A 19,287-nucleotide genomic window follows, 5' to 3' on the forward strand; every position below is an offset into this window, starting at 1 on the left:
CCACCCCACCCCCCTCCTCTTCCCCACCCGTGATTTAAGATGCTGAAAGGGGCTCGGCCCCGGAGCAGATGGGAAAAGTTTTTTTTGTGGCCGGCGGGGTGGCGATAGGCTAATTTGAGTGGCATAAAGCCGGCCCTCTTTCAAATGCAGAGCAGGATGCTTTGATGAGCGAGGGATGAAAGTGACGAGAGAGGAGAGGACGACTGGAGGGGGAGAGCTGGCTCTTTGTCCCGGATGAGAAGGCATCTGCCGCCCTCTGGCCTGGACGAGACCCTGAAACAATGGGCGCCAGGGCCAGAGAGTGTCATCACACGACATGAAAAGAGTCCTTCCGCACCAGAGTGTGTGTGAGAGAGAAGGAACAAGTGTGTGTGTGTGTGAGAGAGAGAGAGAGAGAGAGAAAGTGACGAGAACTCTCCTAAATTCATGCTGAAGCTGAAAGCTCCACAGTGCGGCGTTGTTCACGGGGGCGGCTGGCGGCGTGATTGATTTTTCCCCGTTGAGAAACAAATAAACTTGTTATTTGGTTGAAGGGAGAGCTATTGAGAGCGATGTAAAGAGAGTGGTTTGTGTGTGTGTGTGTGTGTGTGTGTGTGTAATCAGGGGCTGTGGGCACATTGCTGGGCCAGTGGGTAAACACAGGAGAATTTCATGGTGAGACAAGAGCGAGCTCCTGAAACAGGACCAACAAAAAGAAGAGAAGTAGAACTAATTGAAAGAAAAGCAGCACGCTGCCTTTGATCTCAGAGAAGACTCCCTGATGTTAGCACTTTGTTTTTTTGGAAACAGAGAGAGAGAGAGAGAGAGAGAGAGAGAGAGAGTGAGGGAAAGAGAGACAGAAAGAGAGAGAGGGGAGTGGGGGGGGGAGAGCTTTTGTTCCTTAGCTAAGCTTGGATCGAGAAAAGAAGTGCGAGAAATGAATACTGTTTAAATCTTAGGTCATTCCTTAGAGTAAATATGAAAGGCGCTAAACAAAATAGCGATGTTGCTTTTGCTGTGATCGTGATTGAAGATTCATTGCGTTTTTCTGCAGTCAACATGACAGAACAATCTGAAAATGTTTGTGTGTTACATAATCTGATGTGAGGAGTAACTAATGAACAGCGTAAAAATAACAAGGATTTTACAAGTTGTGCTTCTAGAATTGAAAACACATTATCATCACGTCATATGCAACACATGGACACCATATTAGACGACTATTACACACAAGATAAGAGAGATGTACGTTTAGAGCTTTTAGCTGCAGTGTCGCTCAGATATATTGGTTTCGCAACTGCCAAATATTCGTTCATTCAGTTTCACTAACCGCATTTTCCTGATCAAGGTTGTGGTGGATCCAGAGTCTATCCCGGGAATACTGGCCTCAATTTGGGAATATGCCCAATTATTCCTCAGAATACTAATTTATCATTTTTCCAACAACCATTTTCAAAATTTCTTTGTTCTTCACATCTTATTTTAAAGTCCATCATGGAAATAACTTGCAATGAAGATGCCTCCAAGCTCCTGACATCTCCGGTTCTTGGTTCCAGACCAGCAGCATTCTGGCACCAGAACCAAACCAATTTTGCTGACTGAGAACCAGATGCTTGAGCTTGGAAAGTGCAGAACCTCGTCAGTGGAAAAGGGCAATGAAAGCCATACTGTAGTATTTTACAATGAATTCTCCTTTACTGGTCTCCGGTACTTGAGTGCTAACACCTGTTGCTATAGAGACGATATTTACATTCGATAATCTGTATAACACTTGATCATCTATCGCTAAGTAACAACTTAGGGCAGCTTGTCGAATGTTGAGTTGAAATTCTAAGTGGTGGTACCATTTAGCTCTCTTAACAATTAAAACTTTATTTTCTATCATAGTTCAAAAATGAAATTTTTTATTATTATTTTTTAGCATAGAATTAGCAAATGCACAAAAATGTGGCTAACTAGCATCCATGCTAATGACATGAGGACATTGAGGACATTCTAAAGATTTACTTAAAATTAACTTTTTTAAATTATTAATTTGATTTCATTCTATAATTTTGCAATGTCTTTGAAAATAAAGAATGAGGGAATGTAAATTTCTTCTTCCCATGATCTTCAAGAAATTCAGATGGTGCAAATTGTTGTTGAACATGTGACTTTTGGAATATTCCAAATATTTCATAGGGGTGAATGTGTTCAGGTAACAGTGTTGAGTAAATGTGAAATAAAACATACATTTTTCATTACCTGTAATAGACGGCTCATGGAAGATTATGCTTCGAGCACGAGATGTTATGCGGATTTACAGATTAATCCAAAAATAATGTTTTTTGAAGTATTTTAATGATTATATTTCATTGGTTAATATTTGTAAATGTGGGACACAAATGGCACCCTAATCATGGAATCACCTCCTACATATTACAAATAGATTGCTCTCTCTGATGCAGTGTACTAATTTATTTACTCTTGACATCTGTTGTAGGTGATTTTTGCCCTGAATCAGACGCTGCTTCAGCAGGAGAGTCTGCGGGCCGGGAGTCTGCAGGTCCCCTACACCACAGAGGATCTCATTAAGCACTACAACTGTGGCGATCTCAACTCCATCATATTCAACCACGACACTTCACAGGTACACACACGTAGCATCCATTACAAACCATCAGCACATAAACAGGTACCAAAAGAGTACAAGATGAGACCACAGTCAAAAACTTTTCTTGATGAACCGTTTTTTTTTTTTTTTCATTTCAGGTGCCCAACTTCAACAACGTCACTCTGCCTCCTAGTGAACAGATCACGGCTCAGGAGATTGACAGCTACTTCCGTCAGGAGCTCATCTACAAGCGCAATGAGCGGATGGGCAAGAGGGTCAAAGCTCTGCTAGAGGAGCATCCCGACAAGAGCTTTTTCTTCGCCTTCGGAGCAGGTCTGTACGCTGATTTAGCATTTCTGCTTTTTTCAAAATCCATTCTTCTTCTCTGCGTTCTAATGCAGATTGGTTTTTAGGGATGTCTTAACATTTTATACAGAGTTTTCAAAGGTGAATTTGCCATTGAATGGGCTCTATTTTAGGCTGCAATATATCCAATGGAACATCCACTCACCTCATCCCTCACTTTAACATTGTGTATATTTTGGGAAGTTCATCAACCTGCAGTGGAGAAACTGTGTTTGGGATTAAGTCCATAAGGATCCTGGTTTTGTTCTGGAACAACATGAACAGCATGATCCATTCTCCTCCGCAATATATTTCCCAACTCTACAACTCTCATCCCCAGTTCAATGTGAGGTCGCCTGTAGATCGTCGGCGGACCCAGTGCAAGCAGTACATGAAACGAGCCCCAAATCTGATTATGGCTACTTAGAGCAAATTACTTAAATTCTTTTCATTGTAAGTGCTCCACTCGTGCAGGGAGGAGAGGGCTTAGTGCATCGGCGTTTAAGTCAAAACGACTGTGATCTGCTATTGAACCGCTACAGACAGCTAGTGAGGGACTAATAAAAGGCAAAATCGCTCTCTATGACCAGGTCCTGAGGGCCGAGTTTAACACAGCCGACTTATGGACTCCAGGAATCTGTTTATTGCCGTATCATTGGCTTCATTTAACGGCAAACTGGAAGCAGGGGAGTTTATAAAAGCCAGGAAGTGTGTGAACTTTGGAGGGTTCATGAGGGCAGTGTGGAGAGGCCTGAAGTGGAGTGGAGGAGACTCGACTCTTGTGGAAACCAATGCTTTTCTACCCTATGCTCTTGGAAGGGTTAAATTTAGAACCCATAAGGTTTTCTTTGGGTTGTTACAATGGGAAATCCTTAACCATAGAATCATATAGCGTTTTCCTATCAAGTACAGCCCCTATAGGAAGACATGAAACCTTAAGTGTTCAAAGAACCTTTGAGAAATCTTATGCTTCATTGCAGCGTTGCCAAGCGTAAAAGGCCACAGTGCTTTTAAAGTTCATCAGTGCATTTCCCTTAGGTGTTAAACTCCAGCTCTCCCAAAGTATGACTTCATTGTACTGCTAATGATAATGTATGAATGCTGTAAAGTGCAGGTTCAACAGAGCGAGCTCTTCATACTCCATGGGAGAAAGATGAAGTCATTGGAGTATGTTTCAAGTACTGAATTGGCTGAAGTGAGTAACACAGCTTGGACGGCCACTTTTTACAAAAAGATCCTGGTCCCCTCCCCCCTTAAGTCATTTGCATCTTGCCACCCAAATGCTACCCTTTTAACAAGAAGGCACAACATGCCTCTGTTCAGAGTAAATGGCAACCTTACCAACGATGCAGTAGCTTCATTTCCCCTTCATCTTCCCAAAGACAGTTTTGAGCAATGAAGCAAGATTTTAAGCTTCAGTTAGATTTGATAGCTTGGTCTTCCAAACTAGCATCTTGGGCTGTTCTTAGCATATTTGTGTAGACACTTGCCTTGTTAGTGAGACAGCACAACAAACCTCTAATCAGGGGTAAATACTAACTTTATTAACAAAGCAGTTTCTTCCAAGGATGGGACTACACTGGTGAGGTGTTGGAGCATGGGGCAAGATTTTAATTTAAGTGCTTTAATTTTTATTGACTTGGTTGAAATAACTAGCACAGCTTGAAACAGTCAGTTTCCAAAAAACACCTTCATCGTACAAACTACTGTCTTGCTCTTTTCTTAGCAGATGAGGTTGGACCACCTAAACACTGAATATGTAATTAGATGGTGCCTCAAATCAGGGGATGGGACTTCATTGGAATGCAAGCCAGGTATTGGATCATGAGACAAGATATTGTGCTTCAGTTTTGCTTCAGATTTTGTGCTTCAATTGGATTGATTTGTCTGAAATAACTAGCATAGCTTAAGATGGTCACAGTCTCAAAAAATCCTTAATCAGATTTGGGTGGACTCTTGCCACCTAACTGTGAACTTTCTACATGTAACATGCCTCAAATCAGGGGTAAATTTTGAAGCAGTTGCTTCCAAGGATGGTAATTCATTGGCCAGGTATTGGATCATGAGGCAAGACCTGGTGAACTACAAAGGAAAATGAAAACAAAGCAAAAATCTGTTGTTTTTTTCCCATGGACTTTCCCTCTTTTAAAATTCAGCCACCCATCCAGGCTAGGCTTCTCCCCAAGAAGCATCTGTTTACCTCTGCAGAAAAATGTGATAAGATAAGGGGGAAAAAACCCACAAGACGGGGCCATGTTTACACGTTCCAGGTGTAAGACAATGTGGAACGCATGGCTGACGATGTTAGCGGTTCGAATTCCATCATAACGAAGCACCCATCAGTGGGTTAGATCGCTGATTAGAAAGACCTGGAAGGAATCTGACCAAGGAGTCTAGAATATCACCCTCTAAAGCTGTGTACATAAGCCAAGGCTGACAAACATTGGGCTCGTCGGAATGAATCCTGTCAGGCAGAGCATATTGTTAGCACCTCTTTACTGAAACAATTAGAGTTCTTTGTTACATTACTTGGGCTGTTGACACCTGAGGGGGGAATTGATAAGGAGACTGGCATGTCCAAACATGATTGGATTTTTACCTGGAGATCTGGGTGTTTAAATTTGGGTACATTGATTCCGTATTGCTTTTAAACATAAACCAGGAATTGCCCCCATTACCCAAAATGTGCGAATGTTAATTCTACTTTATTTTAATGAGGAATTCTTGGGGTTTATTGTGAAACACTGGACTGGCACGTGCTGAGCTGGTTTTCAGTGTAATAACCAAATTCGGAGCGATTGAGATCCCACGAGGTGTAGGATGAAATGTAATGAAAACAGACCCAAAAAGTTTGGTGGTGTTTGAAGAAAGGATTATCTGACCTGTAGATGACTTCTCAAGTAATCAGACTGGCCCTTTCTGTCAGATATGCTCTGATTACTGAGATAATGTGATTAGTAATAGGCAGATAAGCAAACACACTGCTAGTTAATAGCCAACAAGTGACTAATTCAGTCCAATCACACTAGTTTGTGCGTGGAAAATAGGAGACAGAATGGAATGCAAAGGGATGGAGCAACCAGCTGAATGAAAGGAAAAAATGTACGAGGCAAACAGAAAAGTGTATAACTTCAAGAAAATGCATTTTAAATCCTCCGATGATGATTAGCAGATTAAAATGGGGCAAGATGGGTTCAAACAACTGGAGATCCAGTTGACTGTTGGACACCAAAAATCCAGCTACCACTAGAACCTGTTAGCTAGCTAGATAAGTGAATTAATGCGTCACGTTATCATTAAATTTAAGACAGTTCTGTAGTAGCATTAATCCAGATTTACTGCCTGAGTAATGTCGGACATCTTTCAGTGGTTCACAGTCTACAGATTTCCAAAAATTGATTCTATGCCATTTTTATATAGTGTTTTTATATAGTGGGTACAAGGGCCCATTTGTGTATGCGTGCGTGCGTGCGTGCATGTGTCTGTGTGTGTTTGTGTGTGTGTGAACAGTCTGCTGTGCTACAGGAAGTGTGTGAGTGAAAGCAGAGACATGGCTAATAGGGCAGTCACTAACAAGGACTCTGTTTCATGGCCCGGTCCTGTGGGGATTGCTTTACAAGGTTCTGAGTGCAGAGAGGTGAGGGAAAGTGATCTCAACCCCAATCACCTGAAGCCCTGTAACCTGACCTTCTTTTTACCTGGTCTAATGTTGATGTTGAATGGTCTCGTATGATAAGTCAAACCAACTGGACATATTAGCAGTCAGAATTTTGCGACTCGTCCAATAAACTCAGAAGTTCGCAAATATTCAAATGAACCCAGTGCTGTGCAACACATCCAATGAACTTAGGACTTCATCAAATGAACCCATCAAATGAACTCAAAATTTGGCACTTCATCCAATTAATACAGAATTTCTCAACTAATCAAATGAACTCAGAACTTTGCAACACATCCAATAAACTCAGAACTTCTCCTCACCCAGTGAACTCAGAACTTCACAAAACACCCAAAGAACCCAGAACTTTGCATCACTTCCAATAAACTCAGAACTTCCCAACTTATCAAATGAATTCAGAACTGCACAGTTCATCAATTGAGCTCAGAACTTCCCAACTAATTGAATGAACTCAGAACCTTGCAATTCATCCACTAAACTCAGAACTACTTAACTCACCCAGTGAACTCAGAACTTCACAATTAATCCAGTACACTCAGGACTTTGTAACTTATCCAATGAACTCAGAACTTAGCAACCTATCTAAGAAACTCAGAACTTTGCAGCTCATCCAGTGATTTCAGAATTTCACCACTCATCTAGTGAACTCAGAACTTTGCTGCTCTTTTAAGCATTCAGAACGTCACAACTCATCCACTGATAAAGTAACAGTGTGTCCAGTTGGCTTGACCTTTTTGTGACTATTCATTTGCCTGAAAAACTACCAGTCCTTCCAGACATGTATTCCAAGTCTTCTCCCACACATTGTCAGGTTCTGACACGCACTAAGCTACTGCCCAATCTTTCAAAGCTGTATTTTAACAGTAAGCAAATCCTGTTTACACCAAACGAATGTTTACGGCACTATAAATATTCTGAATTGTGGTTCCACGAAATATGGTGTTTGTTTGCTACTCAGAGCTGTTTGCACACAGAGGAATTTCTCTCACGATTCATTCTGAAGATAGTCAGCGGAAAACCAAAACCAGTGTGGTCATTTTCTCTTTTAGTCACTTTTTCTCTCTGTTCCTGTCTCACCATCCTCTAGTGGAGGAATCTGTGGAATGTCAGTGAAATTAGTATAGAGTGATGTTGCAGCTATACAGCGTGTGACCTAAAGCGGGCTGAGGTACAGGTTACAGGTCACGACCCCAATTTAATCAGAGAGATGGAAGGGAATGGCATAGAAGGACCTTGGTGTTTACTTGGATTGGGATCAAGCCATGACCTGTAGCTAGTCAACTGAATGAAGTGGCTTCTCTGCCATGACAGGGCTGTATACAGCACTAGCGCTAGAAACTTTGACTATAAACCTTGAGAAGAAAGAACAGATGATTATGTTTGCAACAGTTAGTCATGTCTAGTTGGAAAATCTTCTAAGTTTGTGAAATGAATCAATGAATCAATGAAGGAAACTGGATTTTGTTTCTTTTTATATACAGATTGTTGCCCCGCCTGCCTTCCATTGTCACAAGCAAAATATCAACATTCAATTTTCTTTAGAAATGAGCTAGTGTAAATTCCTTAACCTCTCGAGATTCTACCTGATTCTACCTAGATAGCAAAGTTAATGCTATTTACATTATGAAGTTTTATATTAGTTTAATTTTTATATATAATATAATATAATAAGTTTTATATTTAGTTTACATTATGAAGTTTTATCTGATTCGTGAATCTGAATTTTGAATTTTGACCTTGACATGACATGTCATCTGTCAGTCAAACTCATCTGTTCTTTCCTTCCAAAGCCTCTCGTGTTGAAGTTTTCCAGAAGCATCGCAGCACTAAGATCATCATAAAATGGACGAATGAGTACCTCATTAAACCACGCTAATCTTGGTAAACTAAAATAAACGTGGACAAATTTTTCTGGACCAGTTTTGTTACTACAAATAATGAGAGCAAGGAAAAAAGAACCAGAGAATGTACTTTTCTTCTTCTCATTTTTCTTCTTAAGGAAATTCAGATGTTTCGTAGTGGAGAATGTGTTCAGGAAACAGGGTTGAATGACACAAAAAACTTTTGTACATTCTTCTTAATTTATACTGGATGACTTATTGAATAAACATGAGATGTTAAATGGAAAATAAGATTTTTTAAGTATTTTAATGATTATATTTCAATTTAAAGTGTAGTTATAATGGGCTTGGCCACCCAATTGCTGTAGATGCATATAGGTTTTTCTGAAGAACACTTTACTTGTGTTTAAAGTGCCTTTTAACTTTACTTTATATTTGTAATATGAGTGGGAGGCAAACAGCGCCTCAATCATAAATCATACATTTTTGATATATTTTATTCTTTAACAACACCAGGTTTTTTTTAAAGTCTTGGTTGATTGTGTGAATTTAAAAATGCTCTCATATCTAAGGATTTTGCAGCAGGTTTAAACAAATTCAGGCTTAACAAGGCTTTCATTCATAAATCTGATCATAAAGCTGAGCCATTTTAGCCATTTGAATTTACATGCATTTTGGTGGCTAAGAAATACTAATCTGTAGGAGACATATGGAAATGTTTAAAGCAGGGGCACAGATCAGAGTAACTCAATACAGGTAGCTGTGCAGACACTCATTTGAGTCGCACGGTGACTTTTGTCATTTTTTTTCTCACACTAGCATGATGTGTTTACAAGTTATTGAATCCTGCTATAGGGAACCATTCTGGGTGAGAGAATAGCCCCAGCAGCTGTTCGACCCATCACAAGCTCCTTAGTAGAAAAACCACAAATTCAAATATTTGTGGGCATGTAATTGCGACCGCGGCTGTAAGCTTCAGTGTTTACGTTTGGATCTTGTATTCTTTTCACACACAATTAAATTCCCTTTAGAGTCCTCCTCAAAAGACGTGTTAAGCGAGAGCCTGGGTTAGATCTGGCAGGCTGAAATGTGTTTTGTAGCGTAAAGAGAGTTTGACGTTTGCAGTGGTGAACTGAGGCCTTGTTGATTTCTCTCAGGATCTGACGGAAGTTTTATCAGACATCCGAGCACCACCACAGCTCACTGATTAGAAGCACGTTGTTGATTATTGGTTAGCAATTTCTAAAGTGACACCAGAGCAATTTATTGTTTATAACCATTATTCTCCAGCTTGTCACATAAATCTGGTACAGATGTCAAAACAACTTTCATACACACATCCACATATACAAAATGACTTCACGTTTAGAGTAGCACTAAAAATGCAGCAGGCTCTCCCATCACCCAAAATGGCCATTAATGTGAAGGGGACCGGAGCGGCGCTAAACTGGCGTTCCAGACTCACCGCTCTTTACGAGGTTGGTGTTTTGCAGTGGGGTGATTTATCACCGTGCGAATGACTGTGAAACCGTTTACGAGCATCGCGTACGAAGAGCTGTAGCCTGGAAACACTTCCACCGCCGACGGCACCAAGGTGGCAACATGGCGCCGACGGGGTGCCAAGCAGGTGCCAACAAGATCACCAAGTTTTACTGGTCCTGAATCAGTTACACTGGCTGGTAGGTACGTACAGATTCATTTCCTGGCATTTTACTGGTTTCTTGTTAGCGGTATTGGCTAATCCTACTTGCAGACTTGGCACCAGAGTCACCTTGGCTGTTATATTAAATCTGAAAGAATTCAGAATTAAAAAGAAGTATGCACACCAGCGCAAGGAACTAGCCATAATCTCATGGGCTGAATTGTATTTTACGCATCGTCGCTACACCATGTGTGCATGCTAACAGTGAAACTATGCAGCGCTAGCAAGCCTCAACATCGCCCTTTGATAAAAGGCACAAGCTGAATCCAGTTCACCTCCACACTTTGACCTCTGCACCACCCAGAGCTGTGGCTACACGCACCTGGAATGGGATTTTATTTTCTTTGCCCTAAGCCAACTTCCAAACAGTCCCTTCAAAATAGTCAGTGCTTTATGATAGAGAGGGAAGAATTGCATATCTAGTTATTAGCGGCACATTGATGACTCACGGAAAGCAGGAGGATTGTGCGGGCCCTTTTAAGTCTCGAGTCTGGAGGCGGGATGGCTACGAGGTAAAGACAGTGCGATAACGCCGCTCCCCAAGCCGTTTATGGCCTGTTTTCAGGCGCTTGAAGGCACTTTTACCCCCTCTCTACCCTCTTTGTTTTGGAGAGCCTTTAAGACTGTAGGATTATGCTGGCCTTATTGGGTTCTCTTAATAAAGTGCAGCAGCAGTAGGGTCAAAGTTCAGAGGTGCCTCAAAGTCTTTGTGAGGATCACAGTGTGTTGCATTTACAAAGCTGGACTTCTGGAGATCACTAAAAGAAAATACAAAAGATGGAATAATAGGAAGTACAGAGGTGTGTTATGTTTACACACATTTTCATCAATCTAAATGAATTCATTCTGAGTGTAGATTGTCATTAAATTAAACAAAATTCTACATACACATACTGTGCATGTTACATATAATCTGAATCAAACATATATACATATGTGTAGCGGTGTCTAGTGTCATCGTTGCTATAACAACAAGATGATTGAGAGTCCTGTCGATCATGAGTGTAACAAGTAGATAAATTTAGTTCATCACGTTAGCCAGGTGTTTATTTATCAAAACATTCCCTAAAGGTCCCAAAGTGGTCTCACATTATTGTCACAACAAGTTTGTATGACAATTTGTATGAGAAAAGGTTCAGGATGGGTGCGTAATTAGCATTCTTACTTTTTCCTACAGTATTAAACCAAATGAAATCCAAGCACGTCGCATTTGTTTGTTTGAATCTGTACTAGTTTCTCATGAGGTTAGTTTGAATCTCCGTATTGAAATGAAAGCAAGAAGAAGAATTTCTGCATCAATACATTCTTTTTTCGCTGGATTTCCCATTTCCCCAACATCAAGCCAATTAGTTTTAAATCTTAAAATGTGTAACAAGAACTTTATTTCCTTACAGGAACAGTTTTCTGCTCCCGAATGTAACATAATGCAAAAGTACATGTGCACAGTGTACAATGATTGTGAACAAAATCTGATTCAAAGGTTTACATGACTTTAAGTAATGAATAAAACACTTTGGAACATTGTGTCAGGGTGGTGTGAGGTGTTACCACCCTGAAGCTGATTATTTTCCAATAACAGCATGTTTTATTCCACTTATACCGTAGCAATTTGACAACGATTAAATATTAAAATTTTAAAAATAATTTTTTTTAATAAAATTTTACTTCATTTAAGAACTTCGTGTGCAAATTAGAGTCACGTTTAATGTTGTGGCACATCCTTGAAACAGGTTGACTTACATTATTGTCACTATAAATGGTCGTTCCCTCACCAGCCTCTCTTTTTTCATTTCTTCTGAAGACAAAAATGCAGCTTGTATTTTAAAGTCCATCCTGAAAACTTTGCAATGGTGGAAAATGTAAAGATACAGCTTTACCTTTGACTGTTCCATGGCACATGAGACTCCTTCCAAAAAATGGTAAATAAACATTTCCTCACAGAAAACTTCATGTTTTTTTTTAATCCATTTATTATTATTGCATGTCTTTGTTGAGCGTCCACTGTACAAGTCCCTTTGGATGAGTTCGGAGCCGGAACTACTGTCAGAGCTGCTGTTATAGAAAAGTTAATCAACACCTTCTGACCAAACAGAATTCAGAATTCAACAGCGCTGCCTTATAGTTCTATTTCTCAGACAGAGATTGTGTTCAGATTATAACACCAAATTATAAAGATGCATTTTAACATAGCTACTGAAACAAACTATTTTCGGGCTGTATTATAGGAAGATGATTAATAAATGTATTTTGTGAAAGCAGAGAGGAGGAAATGGTTTTGTAAACAGCGTGGAAGAGAAATCTGGACCAAGTACAGTACAGTTTTTAATGAGTAAAGCATGCTCTGGCTAATGCTGCAGCATATTATTACTTTCTGCTATCACTTTGTTACATGTTGTTTATTGGATGCCTCACATGCAGTGCAAAGGATTATGGTGTTTTTGTACCAGTTAGGTTGCAAAAGTCTTATTTGATCAACAGACAATCAACAGATTGCATCCAACTGAATAATAAACCACTTTATACATTTGTATACATGAACAAACTGTGTGTGTTGTATGCGCCTGGTTGTACAGAGCCCTCCAACACATGCCCCATGATGCATTGCAAAGCTGGCGACGCATAAACACCGTGCACTTAGTTAAACTCTTGCTATCTCACACACACACACACACACACACACACACACACACACTGAGTGAGAAACCAAAGGCAGCTTCCTGAGTGTGTATGGAATTTCTGTCCATCAGCATTAGTGTTCTTACCGCCACTGCCACCATCACGCTGACTCGACAGATCTGATGCTGAGATTAAAGCCGGTTAAAACAGCGTCCTGGCTCGGGAACAGACATGTGAGATGACACGCTCACATAGATTGATCGGCTCCTGTTTATTTTTACTGGAGCGTTTACGTTGAGCTTGTTCCTGTTCTCATCTCTTTCTTTCTATTTCTGTAATGTTCAGGCCATTTCATTATGCTTGGGTTGGCAGCGAGAGACGGTGTGCGTGTAGTGTGTGTATGTGTGTGCGTGTGTGTGTATGTGTGTGTGTGTGTGTTGGAGATATGTACCACCTAGCAGATTCAAAAGATTCAAAATCATTGGTATATTTAGGAAAAGGTTTCACAACCAGGTGTCTGCACTTTAGCTACTATTATACACACACACACACACACACACACACACACACCTGCAAGAAAAAGTAAAGCCAGTAACCAGGAAAACACTTATCTATGGTATGATCTAGATCAGGAGTGACAAGTCGATAGATAGATAGATTGATTGATAAATTGTCAAATATACACATACTGTACAGTGAAATTCAGAGCTGTGGCATTTTATCTCAGGAAACTACATCAAGGACATCTCTGTGCCTTTACCCTTATTAGAAAACACAAGATCTTTGAATAAATAAAAAAAAACACCATGTATTTCTGCTATCCCAAACATCTAGCTAGCTAGCTGGCTACTAGATAACTGCTAGTCATTTAGCCTGCATTTGTCCCGGGTTGTCACGTGTGATTTCATCATCATAGTCTCCATTTGCAGCGCCAAATACACAGCGTTTTATTTAGCAGCAGCCAATCTTGTCAAAATATATCATAACAATCACGTTAACAAGATAGAAATTTAGCTATCTAGGTGGCTTAGCATGCAGACTTAGTCATGAGTAAAGTTTCTGGTTAGCATGTTGTGGAAATCCTCTAATAATCTGGACATGACTGGTTCAAACATGGAGCTTATTTTGTGAAAAACTGGGCTCATAAATAATGTTACCTCATTCAGTACTTTACAAAAATATAAGAAATGATGTTTTAAATTGAAATTTGATAAACATCAGTCAGTGTAATCAAAATCGACCATTAAAGAGGTGTAAGTCAATGAAAAATCACTTATTTTAGGTCATGGGTAATTTAAACGAAGTAAAATGAGGTAACAAAAATAAAGTGCAGTGCTGTGGAGAATGACGACTCTGGTGATTGAAATTATTGTTTTCCATTATCCTTTTCCTTTATTCTGTATGAAAAGGAGCTCGAGAAGGAAATTACATTACTTCTACCTAACTGAACCTAAAGCAAGCTGGCCAACCTGGCACACACGTTTAATCCCGGTCTGCACTGGAGCAAAGTACACTCAGTGTTCTGTCTAGTGAAGGAAATAACGTAAATGATATTTGATATTTGGCTCTCGGTGGAACAGTGCTATACTAATTAATCTCTGAATGTACTGGCTGCTGTTTGAAAGCTGTACTTAAAGCAGACAGAGTGCTTTAGGTGGACTCTCGTTTGAAATCATGCCCATGTAAAGTCTACTTCGTCCTCGCAGAGTGCTTGGTGCGCTTTCTCATCTCCTCGTATCACATTTTTGGAATGGCAGGAATGGTCTGGGCTAGTCTTTTCCACTCGGCTCGGTGAATCTGAAACAGCGCTTTGTAGAACGCGTCTTTAACAGAGCTTTTCAATCTCCATTCCTGTAAAGTGTAAAGTCGACCAATGATCAGACTCAAAACGTGGCCTGTTGTTGACCTGTCGACATTTCTGATACAAATTTCATTCACTCAGTAAGGCTTGCTTTGATGGATTCGCAAGAGTCAGTGCCCTTCTGTAGCGTTCAGTGATAAAACACAATGCAGGGTGTGCTGTTATGAAAAAGTAATCAACGACAGGATGGTGTGATGAAGCAAAGTTACTCTTACCACCTCAAAGTTAAGTATTTTCCAATAACAGCACATCAGGAACTGTTTTATTCCTTTTCTACCATAGTGATTTTCCAACTATTGTACTTTTTTATCCATTTGTAGTTACATTCAATGTTGTAGAACCCTTTTGGTGGACTGTTGTTTGAAATAATGCTCATGGATTGTAAACAAAATGCTGAGTTTTCAATCCAAGGCCTGCTGTGCACTTTTTTTTTTCATCTCTTTGTACCACATTTTGGCATCACACCTAGCCTTTTCCACTCGGCCACGCTCCACGAATCGAAAACAGAACACTTGGGTATCTTTTCCATCTTCATTCCTGTGAAGTGTAAATTGGACTGATGATCAGACTCAAAAGGCGCCCGGTTATTGACCTGTCTAGATTTCTGATAAACATTTGATTCACTCAGTCAAGCTTGCTGTGATAGATTTTTTTTTTTTGCTTGAATCTGTGTTTTTCTGTAGAATTTTGCTTTGGGATTCCTGAACGCTTTCATTGGGACTCAAGCATGGCACAGGTTCTCAGAGAGCTCAGAGAGGAATGTCTTGCTGGTTAGCGCTGGCATTGGGTCGAGATGCTATCTGCGCCCGCCTTTGCGTGCATTCCTTAATAAAAACAGATATAACAGATATGACATGTATTGAAGCAAGAACAATGACAGGCTCCTGAATAACCTCCAACATAAAAACAAAGCTGTTTCTCAGCAAAAACCCATGACTTCACTTTCGATAGATAACTCATACCCTGGATGTTTTTTTTTTTTTTTCATATTTTAATTGGAACAATCTTAATCATTTATTATAGTGAATTCTTTCTTTTCCATGCATTGGCACACATCTGAGCGGAAATTGTAACCACGCCATTTTGTACCAGTGCCTCAGACCTGTCAGTAGATTGTTAGCCTAGCAACAGTGCCCCATTTTTCATGCTAACCACCATCCGGTTAGCGAAGATGGATTTTCTGTCCTTAAAAAGCGCTCTGATTCGGTTAAAAGATTCAAACCGCGAATAAATGATTCTCTCTTTTCTGATACCGCTGCAGGAAACAATTACTCGAAATAAGTCCAACAAAAACATGTAGTAAATTTGTTCTACATTGCATGTTTAGCTTGTCTACTACTTATCACGGTCGCTCAGTGCTGCTCTTTCTGAAGTAAGCTTTATTGTTAATAAGACTTTGAATGCTTAAAGAAGTTTCATGTTACTGATGGAATCATGACTTAACGTTTGGAAACGGACACAATGGGCATTAATGAGCGCATAGTAGAATGCTAAAATAACATTCAGGAGATTTTACTTGGCTCATTTGCTGGCTTCGGGTCTTTACTGGACTTTGTACAGCACTTACCTCTACAATATCAATAAGCCAAGACAGAAAAAAGCGTACTTATGTCAAGCCCAAAGGCTCCAATAACAACAAGCCATTTGAAGCCATTAAAATCACCACAAAAGACCTCAGGCGTGGAGGAAGCCCAGTGTATCTCACAAATTTCCTAGTAATATTGACTTAATCCAGATTTTGGCACACTTTGAGTCCCACATTTAGTGGACAGTCTTCTTCTGTAATATCTAATTAATTCCATTCCCCTTTTAATAAAACTAGCTTTCAGAGTTCAATTCAAAGGGCTTGATCTCATAAGACACTGTTATTCCATAATCATGCAGTTCCAGAAAAACATAATTTCGCTAACGGCTTAATATTTCGTCTAGCTGTACATCTATCAGACCTCAACAGTACTGAAAAAAATCTTAGTGGTATTCTCAGGTTTCATTCATGTTTTCAAGTTCATCAGACTTCCTTCGCTAGCTGGTCAGCTAGCACTAAGCGCTGTCATTTCTCGGGCAGCAGTACTTATGAAACCCACTTAGCTTAGACAGCTATAAATTTGGTTCCAACGTTACATGGCTATAAATTTTAACCAAGCGGACCCACTTATCCGAGGACCAACAATTACCGTCTATCTTTCAGACACTAAGGCTGTTATTTTGACCTATTGGCTGGTTACCTCTGGCTACAGTATCCCATTAGCCTTGCATTGACGAGATGGGGGGGGCCTTCAACCTGTCGTTAGCCTGATTGAGGTCAGTTAAGGGTTAGACTAGGAGCCAGCCAGTCCGAGCTGTTAAATATCAAAGGCTGACCTCTTAGACAGGGCAAACTTAGCAAGCACTACACACTTTCAGGGCAACTTCAAAATTTGTATATTTACTCATACTTGTATATTTACTGATACTTTAAATGCTTTACCTTTAGCACTGTGTGCTATCATTTTCTCCCAAATGGAGTATATAGTGATGATATTGAAGTTGATCATTTTTCTGTAACAACAGGTCCTGAAGTGTTTTATACTTCTTATACATCAATTTTCCTACGATTACATTTTTTCATTTATTAAAGATCAAGACATGATACTTTTTTGTCCATTCATATTTACATTTAATGTTGTGTGACGTCCATGAAATAAGTTAGTTCCTGTTATCACTTGCGTTATAGCAACTCTAAACAGTCACGTAGCAGTTGTTCTGTCACCAGATGGCGAATTCTCTACTGAAGTTAATAAGACAAAAGAGGTAGCTTGTCATTACATTAATGAAAAACCACAGGATCCTCTGTCCTGAAGACTTTCCTGTAGCGGAAAACTTAAAGTTACACCTTCACCTCTGACTGTTGCGTAGTGCTGACACTCTAGACTAAACATTTTGATTGTTAGAGACGAAACAAGTACATGTTTTCTTTAATAATAACAACACTGTTTTGATCTGTTTTATTATCAGGCTTAGATTATGTTGAGCCTCCGTCATACATCATACACGTCCCTACTATGAAGCTGCAGTCTGATCCAATCAGATTTCAATTTTCAATTTCTGTGGTGTAAAATATAATCTCTAATCACACTAGTTATATGTCTTCATTTGTCCTTTCTCTCTCTGAGCACCTAAGTTTCATGTCAGGTGATTAAACTGAAAAAAAAAATCCTTGCTGTCCATCCAGAGAACAAAAATAACGACTGTGGTTTAGTAAGTCCGTAATCTGCCCATAAGCACAAGGCTGAATATGAGATGTCATGGTATGTGCATTAGCATCAAAGTTCTCTCTCTGAGTATCCCAGCAGTGCTTGTGGGTGGTACGGCAATGAATAAAACAGGCCTCGGTGCGGCTTGTCTGCCAAGCACTAAAATACCTATTACAAGTGGCATCTGCTTAATAGTAGTGAAACGCATACCGCCTCTTGCTGTTAGCGTGCACAGGGCGCATGCCGTGATTTTTCAATTATTCTGCCCCCTCTTTTCCGTTCCCTCTCTTCTGGGGCCTGTTATTAGCTTTTGACTGACACATGGAGGAACCTAGCATTCATGTTGTCCTTTTGAATTGTATGTGGTTAACATCTAGCAAGCTGTCAAACCAAATAATATTTATTTCACCCATAATATATGGGTATAACAGGAGACTCATATGATGGATCTTTTTTTTCTCATCAGCATTATTAGCATTTTCTCATAATATGGGTGTTAGGGATGTAATTAAATCTGAAAACATTATTCCAAATGAACAGATAATGTTTTCTAAACAGATACTAATACAGATACGAGTACTAAACATTTTTTTTCTTTTATTAAGCATGCCAGAAAAGTTCGCAGGACATCTGGTTGAGACTTGATGTTTGCATTGGGACTGGGATCCCATAGGATACAAAAAAAAAATCATGTGAGTGGGGGGGGTTTGTACTTTCATGTAGGCGAGCAGCCCAATATGAAGCATGGGACAACCAATAAGCATTTACAGCATTCATTCATTCATCCTTAGTATCTGCCTTGTCAGGGATTCAGCGATTTAAATTAAGCTACTAATTTGTTTATATGTTGGAAAATGGGACCGACTAAATTTGTTAGAAAATATCGTAGGAAGGTACAAACAAAAATAATAATAATGGATTTAAAAAAAAAAAAATCCTGCACACATCCTTTCCAGTTTAGGCCACGCCCACTTCGGGTTTAAATCTGAATACAAATACAGATACAGATATTTACATTACGTTACACAGCTAATGTGGTTGTACATACTACACAACACGTAGCTACGGGAAGAAGACATAAAACTAGCAAAACTGAATTATATACGTTGCCGTATATGCATGTGTATATGTCAAAGCTGTCTTCATCACTTGTGCTTGGATTTCCTGTGGAATGGGAAGGTCTTCTGGTCTGGCGGATATTTCCACCAATACCAGCTGAAAGTGCTGCTGCTACACCGACGATAGATGTGATGGATGTATCGTCGACCTTTGACCCCAGTCAGCACTACCCCCATCTAAATAACACTCAGACACTCATGCAGAGCCGGAGTGACCACTATTCTGTCATTTTCAGTATGTTTACACAGTTCTCCTGCTTGACCTTTTGATCAGATCAGATCTCTGACTCGGCTGCGCTGCGCTTCCAGAGTCCTCACGA

At 39.8% G+C, this 19,287-nt stretch overlaps 1 protein-coding gene across 1 annotated transcript in view; it reads left to right on the forward strand.

Annotated features, from left to right (window-relative positions):
- Nucleotides 1–19,287, forward strand: part of trabd2a (TraB domain containing 2A) — a 59,348-nt gene that overhangs the window by 23,357 nt on the left and 16,704 nt on the right. Inside the window, exons 3-4 of the mRNA XM_026921566.3 lie at nt 2,462–2,608; nt 2,731–2,905. Of these exons, the coding sequence (XP_026777367.3) occupies nt 2,462–2,608; nt 2,731–2,905 (322 nt within the window). The remainder of the gene's footprint in view (nt 1–2,461; nt 2,609–2,730; nt 2,906–19,287) is intronic.

This window comes from Pangasianodon hypophthalmus, chromosome 27 (genome assembly GCF_027358585.1).
Source record: "Pangasianodon hypophthalmus isolate fPanHyp1 chromosome 27, fPanHyp1.pri, whole genome shotgun sequence".
Taxonomy (NCBI): Eukaryota; Metazoa; Chordata; class Actinopteri; order Siluriformes; family Pangasiidae; genus Pangasianodon; species Pangasianodon hypophthalmus.